This window comes from Lagopus muta, chromosome 14 (genome assembly GCF_023343835.1).
Source record: "Lagopus muta isolate bLagMut1 chromosome 14, bLagMut1 primary, whole genome shotgun sequence".
Lineage (NCBI taxonomy): Eukaryota > Metazoa > Chordata > Aves > Galliformes > Phasianidae > Lagopus > Lagopus muta.
The window spans coordinates 4,212,094-4,228,210 of NC_064446.1; the positions used below are offsets into that span (position 1 = coordinate 4,212,094).

Here is a 16,117-nt window from a genome sequence, read left to right on the forward strand (position 1 = left end):
ATGCTTATGGTTTGTATGGATGTTCAAATAGGAACATTTATTAAAGTGCTTGTAAACATAAATCTGCAGGATGGATTGTTGTCCTTACCCTGGGTGATACACATTTCTCAGATGACATAAATTTGGCTGGCTTGGAAACGATAAAACAAAATGGCTTTTTGTGTCAACTATGATACAGTTTGCGGTGTATTTCCATAGCACTTTGCTAAGTATTTCAAAATTGATGTGATTGCTGGGTCCCACGATGAGTAAGAGCAACATTATTTTTGGGTCCCATTTAATACATCAGGTCATTTATTTGCTTTCTTTTCTTAACATCTTTTCCAGGTTTCCTTTTGATTGGCTTTTCTTTAACATTCTTCCTGTCTAGAAGCTGGTTGCTTTTCTTAACCTTTATTGTTCTGTACATGCCCTGTTAACCAGGCTTTTGTTTGTTGTGCTGCTGGGATGGTGTTGCACAGATGTTCCAGATTTGATGAGTTTGGGCCAAGCAGTGGGTAGCAGCGGAGGGCACACCTCACCAAGGCATACTTTGTGTGACACCTTCTTTACATGTGTCATGAGATGATTAATCTCAGCCTGGATCGGTACTGGAAAAAGATGGATAGATCTTTAGATTCATATGTCACCGCCCAGTGAATGTTGCATTTTTGTGAGTGGACTCCGGCACTGCTGATAATGAGTCAGGTGGGCCTGGTCAGGCTCTGGATGCAGACAGAAATGAGGTCTCCTCCCCTGTGGACCTCACTGTGAAGCAGACAGGACATGGCAACACACATATCTGAAATAAGAGCTTTTGAGTTTGGAGAGCAGAGTCCAGCAGTTACAGCTGAATGTGTACAGTGTTACAGCCCAGAGCAGCCTCCAGTCAAATGTTCTTCGTCCTTCAGTTGCTCATAGCTTACCCCCTTCACAGAAAAAAATTCTTAATGTTTTGGGGTCTGTGTGACAAGAGCCTCCTGCACTCCTCTGCTATCTTGTGGGTAAGGAGGAGCACAGCCTCTCCAGGTCCTGGAGCCTCTTCCTCAGTCACTGCTTTTTGGAGACGGAACATCTCTGGCTCAGGAATGCTGGCTTTTTTGTATTGTTGTGTTTGCATACAATGCTCACTTTCTAACACAGCAAAGGAGCAAGTTCAGTGCTTGCTTGCACCTTTATCAGCATACCCAGGGTAACAGACCTGAATATGAATTCCAGTGGGAATTTCACTGAGCACTCATTGCCTTGAGTAGAGAGCATGAAGTTGATGTAAATGCCTTTAAAGCTCAGAAGCTTCAGGATAAATTCTAATGTGTTTTCTACATTTAGCACCATCTCACCTAAACTTGCCCATATGCTGATTTAGCATTGATTGCAAGTCAGCTACGAGTCTGACTTGTAAAGTACATCACTAAGAACTAACAGTTAGGAAGGAAGACACTTAAAGCCAGAGGATCAGGAAGTTGTGTGTGCAGTGAAGCAACTGCTACACAACAAATCTCAAATATTTTTATAGTACCCATTGCTGTTTTATACCAGTAAGAAAGCAACGGACCTAAGAGCAGAGTTGCATATGCACATGGGTCTTCTTCCTCTATTTCAGCAGGCCTGAGAATCACAGAGTAAGGTGTAATCAGAGTGAGCAGTCAGAATTTGGAGCTCCCTTTGGACCTCAGCCATTTAGGAGCACTTGCAAGTAAAACCCATAACCTCTGACTTTGCTAATGCCCAGACAAGTGGGCAGCGAGCAAAAGAACACTGAAGCTAAGCCAAGTGGTTCCCTGTCTTAATGTAATCAAAAGCTCTTACTTTTCTTTGAGTATTTTTAGTGGCCTACAACATAGAATAATTTTCATGCCTCAAAGACAGAGTTGCTGTTGTCTGATCAGTGTGAGCAACGACTGTGTCTGATGGAGGCATAAAAAACTTAAATACAAACAAAAATGGAAGCAGAGCACCCCCATACCCTCATCACCTGAAGTGCAGTTTATCCCAAAATCAAAGCCCTCACAAAGATAAAACAGCCTGCCTTTTGTAGCCCCATAGGAAGCTTGGGAGCCTGTACAATGCAGGATCAGGACTGGAAGGCCCTACCTGAGTCATTTAAGACTGATGCAGCATCTTGAAATATGTGGTATTGGTAAACTGTGATCAAGTGGTTGTGGGTTAGTTATTACTCTAGTACTTCCTGCATGTTGAGATATTGAGTTCAATTATGACAAAATACAGTAATAAATAATAAAACACCCAAAACTCAAGATGGGGCACCTAGATGCTCACATTTGTTCTTCCCTCTCTGGAAACAGCTGGCTACTTTTTGTCTTTGAAGGCACGGGGATCAACCAGTATCTCTTACCAAAATGTTCTGTAACAGCAGTCCAGAGGATTTGCTATAAAAGATCTGATTGACAAATTTGTTGGTGTGTTATGCTGAGATTCCACAGTTCATAAACGCAATAACATTTCCCTGTTTGGATATTCATCCTCTAGGTCTTTATACTCGTTTCACATTTAAAATTAAGCTATCAAATCACAAGAATTTCTGCTGCTTTGCCCAAATTTTCCAACCGTGGAACAAGGTCGACACTGTTGTGTCTCTACTCACATCTCCCTGTTCTGACATTACTTATTGCTGATTTTTGTCGTAAGATCTAGAAGACATCTCAAGATGTTGTATGACTGAAGGTGATAGAATTAATCTAATGTAATATGTGTTATTAGAGGGGACAGATGTCTGGAGATCAAATGTCAAGATTCCTTTGTGCTCTGTCATTTTCCTAACCACATATAAGAGGTGCTTCTGGTGTCTGGGCCTTGAGTGAGTTTACCTTCTCCTAATTGCTAAGGTCTATTGCATTTGCTCTCTGCCACAGCCGCTATCTCATCATGTAATTTTCATGTTTGCTAAAAACATCTAAGCCTCTTAAAGGCACGAGAGCCCTAGTTTTCCTCTCAAAACTGCATTTAGTAAATTATTGATAACAAGGATGTGTAAACAAGCAAACAGCAGATTCGACATGATTTCCAGAAAGCACCTTGTTGTAACACCTCGCTTTGCTGCATCCCACTTACATGGGCACCCCTCCCTGCACTGGGACGGAGGTGTGCAGCCAGGAGCCCTCGGTGCATCCCTGTGCCCAGAGCATCCTTTGTGCCGTGGGGAAGAGCCCATGGAGCCAGAGCCCTCCTTGCTGCTCTGCTCTCCAGAGTTCCTGCAGTTCTCTGGCCTGCTGGAGAAACAGCCTCAGACAGCTTTGTCTGTCTGACAGCTGATATTATATTGAGGATTGAAGCATCCCATGTCTTTCATTTTTAGAAGTTTTGGTTCTGTAATGGATTTGTTGCTATATGGAACATGCATAGAGTCTGTTTCAAAGAAAATAGAACCCAGCACAGTGGCGTGCTGCTGTATCTATGTGCTGTAACAGCAGCCTGTGGAGGCTTGTTTGTGCTTCTGCAAAACGAGCAGACTAACGCACCACTAGTTCCATAGCAGTGCCATGATGTCCGTGGCCCTATGCAAACACTGGTCCCGTGTATAATCCCTGTCTCAGCATGCCTCAGGGTCATCAGGCCTGCCCCAGGGTGCTGCCATCCTCGAGAAGGATGTGGACGGCCTGCATCCCCCTTGGGCACACGGATGAAAGAGGGGCCCATGGTTCAGCAGTGACGGCCCCAGGAGGTGAGGGAGCTCCTGGCCATGCTGCGGGCTGAGGCAGCTGCAGAGGGACCCTGCTCCAGGCACAGCAGTCGGGGTGCTGACCTCCTCACCTCCTCTGCCCCACGCTCTTACATTATACATTTCTACTAATTACTGAAATTAAATTTCTCTAGGTATTTTTTTCTCTGTTAAGTGCCTTAGTTCCAGATTTTCCACAGTTTCATAATAACATTCTAATGAGGTGGTTTCCTTTTAATATTCCTAATACAATTGTAAGGTGAATGATTGGTAACATTTTGGAGTTACAGCTTTTCTTTGTGTGCGGTACTCCATACTTGTCAACTGAAAGCAAGAATAAAAAAAGATGTAAGTAACTGCAAACCTTATTTACTGCAGTAAATAACTTTCATATTCTCTAACACCCATTTTATCTTCCTCATTTCTTCCCCTTCTCCCCTTTGGGGCTGTGGCAGAGCAGAACAACAGATGGTTATCAGTCAGGAGTAACTAGGGAAACACGGAACCTGCCCCAATTGCTATGGAGACAGCCATTTGTGTGCTGGGTATGCACCATTTGTTGCATGAGCAACCAGAGGGAGGGGTTTTTTAATAGAAAAAAAATTGTTCTACAGCCCCCAATACTGAGAGGAAACCTTGGTTTGTGTGCACTTATCCTGGTGGGAAGAGGCAGGGCTCTACCTGTTTGTTCGTCACCTGGGTTTGCATTAAGCTAATACTGGTTTTGGACAGCAACATTTTGAATTGTGAACTGACGTAATTAACTTAGAGCAAATACCTGTTCTTCTGCACAGCCTGCAGAGCAAATATTCATAAGCAGTTCTTCCTCCCATCAGCCCTTCCTCCCTCCTTGACCAGCTCCACAACACAGGTGCGTGGGAGGGCTGACACCCAGAGCCGTTCCTGTGCCCGATGCTGCCATGCACATGGCTTGTGCCTGTGCAGTGCTTCAGCCAGAGCTGTTGGCACAACCAGAGCACTGCAGCTCTGTCCTCTGTGTTCTGCACCACCAATTTACTCCACTTGAGAATTATGTTAACATTGAACTTAACGTAGCAATTCTTTTATTTTTCTAATGCAAGTAAGCTTTTATAAAATTATTCTAGTAATGCTTCAGTGAAGAGTACAAATTATAAATGAAAAATGCACTAGAAGTGGCTTTCAAATAACTTTATGCCAATTTAATTCAAATTCAATATTAGTTCAGAGTAGCATCTGTTACCATTTGTAGTGCTTCATTATCAGCTGAAGGAGCAGTCCTCTAGTTTGGTATGGGAGAAATTTTACCTACATTTATCAGGTCACTTGTTTCAATTTTTGGCATTCTCAGGTATTCATGTAAGGAATACCTTGAATACTGGGCACTAAACGTCATAGAGCACCCTTCTAATTCTTACATTTTATTGAATACTACCAATTAGGTAGTATAACTATATATAGCTAGGGTACAACTTCTACAGTGTTTGCATAGACTGGGCAGTTTTTATTAGAAAAGAAATGGAAAAACTGAGGGGAAAATGCTGTCCAAACTGAGGCTCCATTGGAGACTTAATTAACAAAATCCAATTCTTTTCCAACTCCAATTCTGTATGTTGCAGTGGATTTACATTCTGCTGAAGTGGCTATTGAAAAATCATCCGTTTTAAATATGTTTTCAGGGTGGTATGTTTAACATGGATACTCCTGGATAAATGTGCAATATAGTATTTTACTAACTGGGAAATGCTGAAGCTCAGATCTAGAACAGCAGGTATGTAGAACAGTCGTAATCTCCCATCTGTGACAAAGAACTTTCTGAAATACACAAGTAGTCTACAGCACTTCTTTGTATGGTAAACATCTCAAATATGATAAACAAAAGCACCTGAAAGGTATTCATCACACTGCGGGTTAAAGTGGGCTTTTATTTAAAAGTTAACTAGATTCTGGAGAAAACATACAAAGAAGTTATATTAATTAAGTTACTGTCACGATGTAATTAAAAACAAGATGAGCGCTTGATCTCTGCAGTGCATCAGAAAGAAAACAACTAACCAGCCAACAAAAAGTAACCCAAGCTGAAATGAAGTACAAAACACTGATCTCACCTCTCACTGTTGGGATGTTCAGTGTTTTTGAAGGATGTCTCCAGGTATCAGATTATGGCAAACTGCTGAAAAAACACCATGTTAGGTTGGTTACCTGGTGTTACGTGAGTAACAGCTGCTAGGTACACATCTGTGTGGACTTCTAGTGGGAAATGTTGGTGAAAGGTGGATGGTTGGACTGGATGATCTTACAGGTCTTTTCCAGCCGTAGTGATGCTATGATTCTACAATTTTTAAGCATTAACTGACTTTCAATGTTAGTAAAAGATGAGATAATTTCAGTTTGGGATGTTTTTACTGCATTAATTCAAATCTTTAATATTTTATTGCAGTTTGGATTGTGTGTTGTTGTTTTTTAAATTCAGTACCAGGATAAAAATTACTGTATCTTCGTTGTTGACTTTTCTCTCTCAAAGGCATTTGAAAACTAAATGCTCTTATTGTTGGGAGCAAAAATTCTAAATCTTCCTATTTAAAGGATTGTTTCAATTGGCAAAAATAATATCAGCATTGTAAAACCCTGTTCCTTCCAAATGTTATTTGAAATGTAACTCTTCAATATGAGAGATAACATTCAAATCTAAATGGCTAAGCCAGAGTGTTACACAGGGAAATGGTATTTTATCAGTTAGAGCAGAGGCTTACCTAAACCACAGAGCATCTTCTGAAAGAAATGGGTGCAATGTTACTTTCCATTTCATGGAGAGGTGATGTTTCATTTTTAGCTTTAAATCTTTTTTCTCCTCTGGAATATGAATTTTAAGCATAGATAATGATTTATTGCATGTAATTTAGTCATGTGGTTATCATAATTTTTAATAGATACAGAGATGAGCTTTGTAGTCATGAAGCTGGATACACATGGCATTATTATGGCATCTCTACCAGATGAAAGGAGCCTTTTTCTCTAGACCATTTTATACATTCCAGCATTATTTGCAAGCATTTGCATCACATGTCATGTAAACCCCACGTGCCCTCTAAATGTTTTGCTTCCTATGTGTTTGCTCCACTCTGGGGGGTTTCCCAGCATTGTTCTTTGTAGCTGTTGCACTGCCTGCTGCCCATTTGCCCCTGCTGGGCTCAGGCTGGGGAGCTGTGTGTGTGTGCTGGCCTGCCAGGATCCCAGCACTGGGCTTCATGTGTGAGAGGTTCAGCACGAGCACCCAGACACGTGATTTCACCCAGAAAAATGTTACAGATCCATCTAACCCAGCAAAAACTTGGAAGCACAAAGTTTGGCCATGTTTTCTTGTTCATCCCCTGCCTTGCAGCTCTAACAATGGCTTCCTACCAAGCCGTCCCAGCCGTGCTGTCTGGCTGTCTCTCACAGCTCCGTCTTTGTGTCTTCATTCATTGCACGCACTCTTCTAACACTTTTTGAACATGAGAACAGGTGTTTCCTTCAGAGGTAGTTGAATGACTTGGTAGTTATAGATAGAGCCTGAGATGAGAGCTGGATTCCTGCAAAAGGCAGGAAGTGAGCAAAGGTACAGAACTTAACCTTGTCCAATGAAAAATGGTGACTAAAATCTGAGCTAGTTTCATCTGGCTTCTCTTTTTGGCCACCGCATTACACCACTGCATACATGACAAATACTGAAGAGACAAAATTATTCTATAGAGAGTAAGAGCTCTGACAAATGGAAGTAATGTTTAAATCTGAATAAATGCTTCTGCTGGCTGAGACCATTTTTTCAATGTCTATGAGACCAGAGAGCTGACCCAGTCTCTGTAATGTGGTGCTTGGGAGGGGTGAGTGCCCATGCAGAAGGCAGCAATGAGGAAACAGGAGTGGTGTTGCACATGCCTCAAGGAAATGCACGTCCAGCTGCTCTTGAATGCTGAATTTCACATTTTTCTGAAGTTGAATTTCTACAAACTCTGCATATCATCGGTTCTTCTCAGTGGATGTTGAACACTCTGCTCTGGGCATTGAAGAGCACAGCAAACCCAGCTTGAGTATGCAGTCTGGCTGCTGGCCCATGTCATGTGCATTTTATTCTGCCTTCATGGATATACAAGGATATGCTGAACACCCAGCTTTGGCTTTCTGTAGGGCTGTACGTGAGGTTTTTCCCAAACTTTGAACTAACATGTTGTCTTGGTAGGAAGCCATTGTTCAGATTCTGAACCCTAAAATCTACAGTCTCTGCTCAGCCTCTCACAGGCTGCTATGTGCATGCAAAGAAACTGAATTTCTACCTTTACGAACAGACAAATGCATTAGGAGGTAAAGGGTCTTAAACAGAGACATGCTTAATTTCAAGACAACTAATATCTTTAATCCTTTCCTTCCGGGAAGAAATTCTCATGCTTAAAGTTAAGCACAGAACTGAGTGCTTGGTCGTAGTGGGTGTCAGGAGTCAGGTGCCCTGCTGCTCACAGGGAGCATTACACACATGCGTGCCTCCCAGAGACATAGATTTAATTCATGGTGTAGAAGAACCAGGCTGCATTGAGTATCAAGTGACATCTATAATGAGTATTTTCCTAATTTACTGAGCATCCTGCTACGTTCAGGTATTCTGCTGTATCTAGAGGTTTCCCTTACAGTAGTCCTGTGGATTATTTACATAGGCTAAACTTCATTGTTAGCATTAGCGTGACTGGGCCTATAGAAACGTGATTAAGGTTATTGTGCTTTTTCAACAAAAATCAATCTATGAGAGGAGCATTTTTTAGGAAAGCAATGCACAGCGTATGAAGCTTTTTAATAGAAGGCCCTGTGAGTAGCATGCTGGGTTTATTTGCTTGTTTTAGTGTATCTGGCAGAAAAATCAATATTACAGTGTAACTCAAATAAAAATAGGCAATATATAATACTTCTTGTAGAAAGAAAGAGAGAGGTGGTTCTCAAATTGCTCCTGCTTTCTCTTCATCTTTCTAGCATGTGCCAGCTTTATGCTTAATAAAGTATGCTTAATAAAGCCAACTGAAGTGTAAAGTACTTAGTCATGCAACCAGAGTTATATTTAACTCATCCTAAGTTTATTCCTCCTGAAATCCACCATTCTTTCCATCTGAGCAAAAAAATGCTAACGACCCACTCAATTAAACAGCGATCTTGGAAGAAGTCACTCAGCAGCCACTTGGTTATCTCAGCAGTTGGATGCACCTTGGTTGTCACCTTGGTGGGGTGGTGGGAGAGGCAGAGAGAACATAAATAAATATGTATGTAATTACATAAATATATATTTAAAAAATGCATGAACTGTCATGCTACAGAATCCTTTCTGGATGATTTACATCCTGGTGTATGTTGGTATAGGAGATACTGCTGGAAGTTTTGCCAAATTCAGCATGTTCTCCAAAGATACGAGAGCGATGAGAAACCTTAGCTGCCTTTATGCTTGCTATACCTTTTAGCAGACCTTGTGTGATACTTCATGCACTGAAATCATAAAAATCCCGATGTTCATTGGGACCAGACCAAGGGCAACTTCCCTTTGGTCTTCACCTGGACACACCTGGGTCACTCAGTGTCAGTGGAGCAAACAGAGCCAAGAGTTTGCTCCGGTTTTTGTCTGAGGTGCAGGCATTGTGCTTCCACATGAGTAGGTACACAGGTGTATTTCTGTAGGTGTAACATTCAAGTGATCAGATGTCTGAAAATGTAAGCGCTAAATTTTAGATTACCACTTACAACTGTAATTTTCTAACAAGAGAGGCAGATGTACCTGTACCGCTGCATCCCCACCTATTGTAATGCATGTGCACGTGCAGGGAAACAAATGGGAGAAGCCCGCACTCCAGATATTAAATGAGACATTAGGAAGCAGCGTGGTGCTGTGAGTGTCCGTGCGCGGATGCTCCGTGTCGCGGCCGCGCTCCCTGATGCGGTTAGGCAGGCTTTGCATTCGCTCAGACATCTTTCAATAGAATGGGCTACCAGATGGGACCGGTAACAATGCGCGGAGGCATCGAACCACCACAGACATTTGGTGCTTAGAATAATAAAAAGACTATAAAATTAGATTAGTTGAGTCTAATTTGGAACTGGTGTATTCCCTGTTCGCTCTCACAGCTCTCGGGCAGATAAAGCGGAGAGATTTAGTACTGTCAGGACAGAGGACTCCAACTTCCAGTAAAAGAAGAAAAGGCATTGTGGGAGGTCACGGAGGGCAGCCCGGTGACCTCCAATGATTTACAGGCCTTTAGCTTAATGAAATTGTTTCACTGACATGACGGTAAAAGCTCATAATGGATTGGATGCCCTAATGTAATGAAATTACTCCCTTCTGCCTTTAAAAAAAAAAAAAAAAAAAAAAAGGCGCAATTAATATTTACTGAGACCTGCCAGGCTCCGGCGCAGCGTGCAGCGCTGGCACAGCCACAGAGCCCCGCACCGCCTCGGGGACACCCGGCCCCGCTCCGGGCGGCTCTGCCCTCCCTCACCCTCTCCCTTCCTCTCCGCAGGCAGCTGGACAACAACCAGATCAGCTGCATCGAGGATGGAGCTTTCCGCGCCCTGCGCGACTTGGAGATCCTGTGAGTTGGGGCTGTGCGGGGCGCCGGGGGGGGAAGGGGGGGGGCTGTTAGTGCTGCAGTGCTGGGGGAGCGGGCTGGAGCGGCCGCAGCGCGGGGAGCGGAGCGGCACCGCAACGGGCGGCACCGCGGCACCGCGCCGGCGGTCGGAGCGCTCCGCGGCGGCCCGGGGGACGCGGGGCCGGGGCCGGGAGGGGGGGACGGGTTCGCGTGGAGCGGTGTCTGACAGCCGACATGGACAAATAGCTGCTGAAAGGGGTCGGTGTGCGGAGGGAGGATGGCGGGGGCTCGGTTGGGTCGCTCGGTGCTGGCGTCGGCTTCTGGGGAGGACCCTGCTCCGAGGGCTGAAATACAGGCACGCCGAGCTCGGGGCTGCCGCAAACTTTACACGTTGACTGCTAAAGCTGAGAACAGAAAAGGAAAAAACAAAAAGGAAAAAACAAAAAAGATTTGACAATGAAATCCGCCTCTGTCAGAGAAAAAGCATGAGATTTATAGCGCTGTTGTCATGCGAAACCCTGCGTTACCAGAGCTCTGTACCGATCAGGTAACTTGCTCGTTGTTAACAGGTACTTGTTCACATAGAGACCTCTTCTGCAGTACAGTTTGAGCACAGGAATGGATAAAGGCTTTTCTGAAAGTTAATGCTGCAAAGCTGAAAGTGTTAATGCCAGAGAGCGCCCAGTCCTGAGGCACAAGGGATGGGAGCTGGGGCAGGGGGACAGGAGCACTCCTCTGGTCAGACCCTTCCATCAGAGTGATGCTGGTGCTGCCCCAGAGCCGAACGGCCTGTGCCTAATGCTGTGGGGAAGGCTGCTCAGACTGCTGCCAGCACTGCCCTTAAGTGGGACGAGATAGCAGGGGGTTTAAGGTGTGTGCCTCGCACAGACCTGGCACCTGCAGGCACCAGGGCCGGCACAGTGCCCGTGGCTGCTGTGTACCAGCAGCACTAAGGCCATAGCGATGGCACTGTGCAGTGCACCAAAGCTCTCTGGAATGTCTGTGGGATAATAAAGGGAATTCTGCCCCATGGGCTCTGGCCGCCATGGATAGAGGCTCACAGAATAACTTCTGCTTTCAGTGCCAGCAGATGTGGGTTCATTTGCTGCTGTGCTGGGGAGCTGTGTCCGTGCCTGTCTGCCATAACAGCCCCAGTGCCTGTGGTCCTGCTCTCCCAGGCTGGGACATCTTTATCAGTCAGAGACTGTCTGGTGCTCATATCAAGATAACAGGAGGACCTGAGGAGTATCGTTCAAATTCTATATTACAGCCCTTTTAAAGGAAAAGCAGTGAGTTAAAAGCAATGAATAAAGCTTTACCTGCCTATGTCATAGAATGAAAGGAAGAAAAAAAATCTGCTCATTTGTTTGTTTGTTGTGATGGACTGCTTTTCCATACCCACGAAGGGCTAATCAGTCCTCCACTAACAGCAGCCTGTGCTAGAACTCTACTACAACCGGCTGGGTGGTACTTGGAACCTTTATTTGTACTACACCAAGTTCTGTAGGCTTTGAAATAATTGCTGGGAACACATTCCTTCTCCCTGGGATGTCAAGTTAGTTTATTTACTCCTCTGTTTGCAATTGGCTACTTCTATACCATATACTTGTGTGTGGGAGAAGAGAAGGCTTTCTGTCTACTGTATAAAATACATCATCGTCAGATCTTGAATGCATCTTTAATTTTCAGCACACACATACTGCTACAGGAAAAATCAATCTCATTCTAAATAAGATGAGAAAATAGATTGATAGTATCTAGTTATTTTTCTCAGTCACAAAATTTGAGTAGAATACTTCAAACTTAATTTGAAGTGTTGTCTTTTTTTTCCCAAGGCATTTAAATCTCTAGCAAAAGACATTTGCCTAATGCACTAGAGGATATCACATCTTCAGTTGTAAAACAGACATAAATGCTAAAAAATTAGAGCAATTTGAGCCATCCAAGAATATCATCAAGCGAAACCAAAAGGCATCAAGATAACATTTCAGAGAAGAGCTTGCCACTGTATTTTATGGAGAAATATTTTGACTCATAATGCAATACGTAGAAAATATCATTCTGGCACAAAAAAAAAAAAAAAGAAAAATTATCTGTCTGAGCAGTTTGCAAGGGCACCCAATTATTTACTTCTTTATCTTCCTGAAATCATGTGACCTTTATGATATCAAACACATTTCTGCACCTTTTCTCTGCATTCCTGCCTGTCTGCAGAATTCTGCAATTCTGTAGATTACCTGGGGAAGAGCTAAAATGCATCGTGTTACCCAGAAAATACATTAACACCTTGAAGAGCACTTTGGTTTCCAGTTTAAACTTCTCACTCAACTTGAATTCCTCAGAAAACATGACTGTAAGGATCTTAGTGATTTGGTAAATGTAGCAACAGAAGGAAATTGCATTTTTCCTTTAAAATAGAGAGCGCTCTGTGGTCCATTTTATTTATTTCCACTTCTCAAGCAAGCAGTCTTCACTTGCAGCTTCTATTGTATTTTTTCCTGTGTTCTAAGTTCCTATATCAACAAATAGTACTGAGGCAGAGATTCAGAAATTCGTGACTAATTTCAGTACTTTAAACAGGGCATTGAGCTGTGACTTCACTTGAATGCTGGGTCAGGGCCAGGTACTGGCACCCCACGCTAGCACTGTTCTGATCACATCTCTGTGAGCTTCAGTGTTTCAGAGGTCCCAAAAGGTGTCTCTGATCCTGGGGTCTGACCTATGTAGCCCATAACACACACGCTAAGTGTTATTGGTGACTGAGTTGGGGAGTAAAAAGCTGCGAAAATGTTGCAATGAAATGCTTTGTGCTTTCTGCGGTTGGCTTTGCCTCTGCAGCAAGGTGAAGATGATGTCTGAGAAATGGCGCTCAACCGACACGCCGACTTCAACGTTTCTTCATAGTTGTGGATAGGGGCTGGTTTTATTCCTTTTTGCATCATATCTTCTGTGTAGCTCCCCAAAAGGTTTTGTTTCCAATATGTTGACAAGTAGGGATTTCTCCTGTTGACATCCCTCCTTTTCCTCCTTACAGTAATAGGGTTAAACATACTTCACTGGGTTTGTTCTCACATTCACACAGAAAAGAAGGTGCGTGCAGCCAACAAACAGCTACAACATGTAGAAGGAGGGACACAAGTTATTAATTAACATAATAGCCTGCAGAAAAGTTGAAGAAAATTGGTGTGAAACTTTCAGAAATTGAAGTGTTGGTTTTAGAAGACTTTCTGCTGAGTTCAGTTCTTAGTTGTGTCCTGTGGCAATATCTGCAATAACAGCGTTGTTGAGAAATGTTTGTTGGTGTACCTGTAAGCAAGTTCAGATTATTTTTTTTAAAGAATAATTGCCCAGTGTTCCTTATGGGATGTGGCAGTGAGATATATCCTTTATTTGTTTCTCTGTATCTTCATATCCAAATGTTCAGTGTTACCATGCATAAAAGATAAAATTCTTCCAGAACTCAGAACTTCCCCTTCAGTCCTATTGGATTTGTGGATAAAAGGAAGTAATTTCTGGGTGGTTCAGAAAGCCCAGTCAAACTGAATGAGCCATTAAGACTGAGCAAATGGCCATGCTATCATTAGGCTGGAAGTGCTGAGCAATACATGGTTATTAGGATCCATTTCTCAGTAAGATACAGAGCTCAATTTAGCAAAAAACCACAAAAAACAAAAACCACCAACTTTTAATTTATTTCTTGTTGTTTGTCCTCACTGGAATGGCTTGAAAACAGTGTGGTGACACAGTAGTAGTGCTATGTGAGCAGGATAGAAGGAATTATGAGTCATTGTTGACAATTTACCTGGAGTGTTTTCCTGGTTTTGTACTGTAAAAGCTGTTGTTTTTCCTGCTTTATGATGACTGCTAAAAAGGACTCGAGTCTGAACATGCTTTTTCATTGCAGTTCTTCAGCAAAAAAAAAAAAAAATCACAAACCAAAAAATATTACTAGAGCAAGAGCTAATCTGAAGAGGATTGATGACACAGTTTTATTAAAGAAGACAAATGAGTTCTTGCTGGACGGAGCTAGTACAGAGGAACTTGGAGTTTTACTTGTTGTCAGTCGCAATGTTTTGGGTCTTTTATGTCTTCCATAGTCTGAAAAATCACTTTCCCAAAATTTCACTTGCTTTTTGAAGTGAATGGGCCTTTAAGAGACCATAGCAACAAACCGTGCTTGTAGGAATCCATCAGTCAACTCTGGGCAGTGCAGTGGGAAGAATCGTGATGATTCACCTACAGGTAAAACTGAAGAAGTTTGGATGCAGTCATCCAAATGTCAGCAACAGTTTGAAACCGCGCCTTAAATTCCAAGTGAGCCCTAAATATTTGATCTTAAAAATAAATGAATAAATAGTTGTAATGAAAACACCTCACCTTCCATCTCTGAGATCGTGAAATAAAGACAATCAGAGTCTTAGAAATTACAGTTGCTATATCAGCCCTTGTGAACATCCTTTCCCCCAAGCCGCGCTGTGTGGGACGCGTGTGATCCATATAGAACTCCATCCTAGCAAGCGCCTTACAGTGCTGTCATGCTGTTATTGTCTCTCCCATGCTTTCCTGTGACAAAGAATTGTGTTTTGTAAAAACTTTAGTCATCACTGAAATTTCAGATAAAACTGCCATGGATGTGTATGCTTATAATACATGCTGCTTTTCAGAACTTTAATAAAATTGAATCGTTATTTTGTGTTTCAGACAGGATTTAACTGTTTCCTCTTGTTGTCTTCTGCGTGCTGAACTCAGTTATAGGATCAGTTTTACTTAGTCTTGAAATGCTATTCTGGGCATGTCTTAACTAGGTAGAAGATCTTTATTTGCTTTCCCAACATGGAGAGTCAGGGAGCTGAAGTCATGACATAACTCTAAATATATGAGATGTCACTGCTTAATGAAAGCCTGAAAATGCCACACAAAGGTGATTTCCTTCTATTTTCCTGGAAATTATGATTTGTTGAAGCAATCAGGATCAAATCTGAGCTCTGTAAATGGTGTTCCTATAGCTGATACTGAAATACCTGAATATAATAATGAAAATAGGAATTTAAATGAAATGTTGTGCATAGCTGTTTCATTCATTCGTAGCTGAGTAGAGTAAAATTAGAATGATTAGATTGAGTGTTTTTTTTTGTTGGTTTTTTTTTTTTAACCTAAGGATATATGTTAGCTTAAATGTATATAAATTAATACAACAAATTAAAAATCTTTACTTTTTTCATCAGTCAGCATGTACACATAACGTGGGTGATAAAAACCAAACTGAAATAATTATTGGCTACATGTGAGTAATTGAATTGTCTGCCCAGTGGTAGAAATCCCCAAAACACAGAACAGAGCTTGGATTTCCTAAGAGTATCCCCAGTTTCCTGTGTGCAGGTTATACCACAGGAGGTCACATTATGTCAGAGGAAGAATAAAAGTCATTCTGGCAATCGAGAAAGGGTTCACCCAGAGTACAGAGGTATCAGTGGACAAAGGCTAATTTCCAATTTTCTTTACTCCATTCTTCATTCAACTGTCCAGTGTTCTGTACCCTTCCCATTCTTCTTGGCTCCTGTGTCGCTGTAGATGTTTGTAGGAATGAGAAAGGTTCCTGATGTACTTAGCTGTTATTTTCGGTTTTCTGTTACACAAATAAGTTGAAGATTAGCTACAGAAAGGCCTTTTTCTGGAGAACTTTCGGAAAGTACCGCACCCAGCAGACCCTGAAGAAATGAGATAAATAGTTAACATGGGTAGATGTGGAAAGATGGGGTGCTTACACAGTTGCTGGATAAGAAATGTTTGTATTTGCTGATCTATTTCAGTGGGAGATCTGGCATCATTGCTCAAGATATGGAAATGAAATCTGAGATAACCTCTGTTCTACAGCACATTACAA

The 16,117-nt window shown here is 42.4% G+C and overlaps 1 protein-coding gene across 7 annotated transcripts in view; it reads left to right on the plus strand.

The window, feature by feature from the left end:
* Positions 1–16,117, plus strand: part of SLIT3 (slit guidance ligand 3) — a 513,774-nt gene that overhangs the window by 301,078 nt on the left and 196,579 nt on the right. For all 7 annotated transcript variants that reach the window (XM_048960347.1, XM_048960350.1, XM_048960348.1 and 4 more), the window contains one exon: positions 10,165–10,236. In XM_048960347.1, coding sequence (XP_048816304.1) covers positions 10,165–10,236 — 72 coding nt within the window. The remainder of the gene's footprint in view (positions 1–10,164; positions 10,237–16,117) is intronic.